General features: G+C 44.0%; 2 protein-coding genes across 2 annotated transcripts; one reads left to right on the top strand and one right to left on the bottom strand.

Moving 5' to 3' along the window:
- Positions 1-579: 579 nt before the first annotated feature.
- On the top strand, positions 580-1,335 carry CCR75_001846 (uncharacterized protein; the record flags this gene model as incomplete). Its single annotated transcript, XM_067959947.1, has 1 exon — positions 580-1,335. The coding sequence occupies one exon, from the start codon at positions 580-582 to the stop codon at positions 1,333-1,335; it is 756 nt and encodes a 251-aa protein (XP_067815493.1).
- A 149-nt stretch (positions 1,336-1,484) lies between these two features.
- On the bottom strand, positions 1,485-2,256 carry CCR75_001845 (uncharacterized protein). The gene is made up of 2 exons (XM_067959946.1): positions 2,091-2,256; positions 1,485-2,020 (listed from the first exon to the last, which is right to left on the bottom strand). Exon 2 carries the CDS (start codon positions 2,017-2,019, stop codon positions 1,633-1,635), a length of 387 nt encoding a protein of 128 aa, XP_067815492.1. The 5' UTR covers position 2,020; positions 2,091-2,256; the 3' UTR covers positions 1,485-1,632.
- Positions 2,257-2,772: the final 516 nt, after the last annotated feature.

Below are 2,772 nucleotides of genomic sequence, written 5' to 3'. Positions count from 1 at the left end.
TGCGAAGTGGACTTATACTGAAGCAGTACAAGTCGCAATGCCCCGTTACAACGTTACAGTAATAGCCATTAGGTCACTCGCGACATTTAAAGCATCACCAACTCATAAATTCGGTAGATCTCTATACCCATGAATATATCAGCTTGCATTGAAAGCCCGGGAAGCCTGAATTCCTAACTTCATAGAATCAAACGATGATTACCCCAGTGAAGCAAGGGCAGCATTTCAAATCTTCGTCTTGTGCTCTATCGATGCTATTAATTAAGGCTTTTATTGGTGTGGCTACATATCTTGGTGGTATTTAATTGGTAGCCAATATTCAATTTAAAGGAAATTCGCCGTCATAAAAGTTTTGGGTTATTTAAAAGAAATCGTAATCTTGCGTTCTGACTCGTTCGGGCGTTTATTAAAGCGCGCCTAGTGATGACATCGAAGCGACTAGGCCCGCACAACAACAAGAAGCTTATGGATATATGCCTGGACATCAAAGAGGAAGATAAAAGACCAGAAATACAATTTAAATCAAACTTAATTTTGAAGAAGAGAAGTTCGCCTTTCGAAGGGCTTTTATCTGACTCGATGAACGTATGCTCCCTAAAGTGTATGGAAGACCAACTAACATTGCCTGGCCTTCCCACGATGCCACCGAATATTCGCTTAGCTGATGCGACCTCATGTGTGACAAGTCTTGAAGCCAATTCGAAAACAGTCGATGTTGAGGAATTAGGCGTGGCGGAAGCCTCTCAGACCACGCAAATGAGGCAGGAAAAAAGCATTGTCGTGGATTACGAAGACAGCGATGGCGACCAATTAGAGATACGTGAAAGTATAGCTAGGTGCGCTTCAAGTGCATGCGGCCCAGTTCTGACAGACGAATCGAGCGATGGGAGCCTGCTTGCACTACAGCGCTCACCATCCTGTTCTTTGGGGGTAACGACCGTCGCGGCTTTGAGTGGAAGAAGCGTTACATTCGAGCAGGACGAAGCTTTTGTAAATCTTGCCTTTGATACTTCCTCTGATACCCTAGCAGAAGAGAAGATGCGCTGCTCCAAAGAGCACAAGCTTTGTGCTTGCGAGGTGAAGCTGCACCGTTCGCTTGATTCGTGCTGGCTCGTGTCTGGCGGCCAAGTTTACGATGTAACAGGACTTGTAACGGTCCACCCGGGTGGCATACTTTCAATTCTTCGGAAGGCTGGTGGGCTAGATTGTACACGGGATATGAAATTTCACACCAAGAACGCCCGCAAGATGATGGAAAAATGTTTTATAGGAAAGCTTCAACAGTGCGGCGATGAAGTTGACATCTCGGGGAGAGTTAATTGTAATATAATGTAGACGAGACGAGCAGGAATAAATATAAAGGAACCAGCGACTTACAAAAAAGCAGAGTCAATCTGACGTTAAAGCGTTTTTTGCCACTGTAGGCAAGTATTCAATTAAAAATTGCCGCAATTTTTACGGTTTGGCTTCGGGAAGAACGCAAATAAGACTCGCAATAAGCATCTTTATTTATTTAATTGCCTATCAAATCACCACTTCATTTGCTCCTTAAAAAAACATTTACTCCATGCGTTCGTACAATTTACCTGCTCTCGCAATCGGTACTGCTTCTGCTCGACGCTTCGTCGATGCTCATGTAAATTGCTTCATGAACTCGGTGGCGACGATGCGGCCACGCGCATTAAGCGAAATTTTCATCTCGCTGATTTCTTTGTCAATATCCTCCATAAAAGTGATAATGAAATCGATGAGCTTGTGCTTGTACATATTCTCGAGGTGTTGGTGCACCACGAGAAAGCTCATGTCGTACCCACGGACAGGCACCCGTCGCATTATGATAAACTGTTCGGCACGCTGCATGAGGAAGCGATTAAACTTGTGGCTCAAAATCGTCTCAATTTCGTCCGCTTTCTTTATGCACATGCTTACGCGCGTCGAATTGATCGACGGCTCAATTAGACATTTTTCCTGCTCGTTGCGGCAAATAAGCACCGGGTTCAGCAGTAACTCTTTGCTCATTCTAGACGAAACCGGCCATTAATTTTCGATCAAAATATTAACGCAAACATTGCAGCCATAAAGACACGTACTGCAGCTCAACTTCCGGCTTGTTGTGGCGCTCTACAGTCTGCGATGGAAAATTGCGCAGACATAGCGCCGAGTCCAAGGAGCTGCGAATAGCGCCAAGGTAAGGGGCTAGCGTGTTTGCCTGCGTAGGCGCAGAGGGAGATTCTTATTAGAGCGAAACGTGCCATGAGATGAGAGGATGAACGCCCACCATCTTCGGTAAAATATCCGAAGGACGCTGGCTTTTTCTTCGACAATTTAATAGTGAGAAAAATATGATTGCTGGGCTAATTCCGAATTGTCCAAAGCTATAAATGAAATAGATTAAGGTTAGCGGTTTAGTTTGTTTCGGCGAATTAATAAAGTTAATTGGCAATGGCAATTGTTTGACTGCTTTTAGACTGATGGAGTGTTTCGGATGGCTTTTATATATTACGATTGGTTATTGTAACAGGGTATGTCGTTACATAAAATATTATTTCACATAAGAGAAATAATGTAACGGGCTAAAGTTGCCCTAATGTTACACAATCCCCGTTAAGTACACTTGGTGTTCTTAAGGGGATGTCAATTACTAAATAATAGTAATTAGACCCAACACTCGGGTATGGTGCACATTTGTGACCAACCCTTGTGGATGTGATGCACATGGGTGCATTCACATTAGGAGGGATGACGCCTAGCGACATCCGTGACGACGGCTAG

Source organism: Bremia lactucae, linkage group LG16, assembly GCF_004359215.1.
Source record: "Bremia lactucae strain SF5 linkage group LG16, whole genome shotgun sequence".
Classification (NCBI taxonomy): Eukaryota; Oomycota; class Peronosporomycetes; order Peronosporales; family Peronosporaceae; genus Bremia; species Bremia lactucae.
The sequence above is the reverse complement of the archived record's forward strand: the minus strand, read 5'-3'. Positions and strand labels throughout refer to the sequence as shown.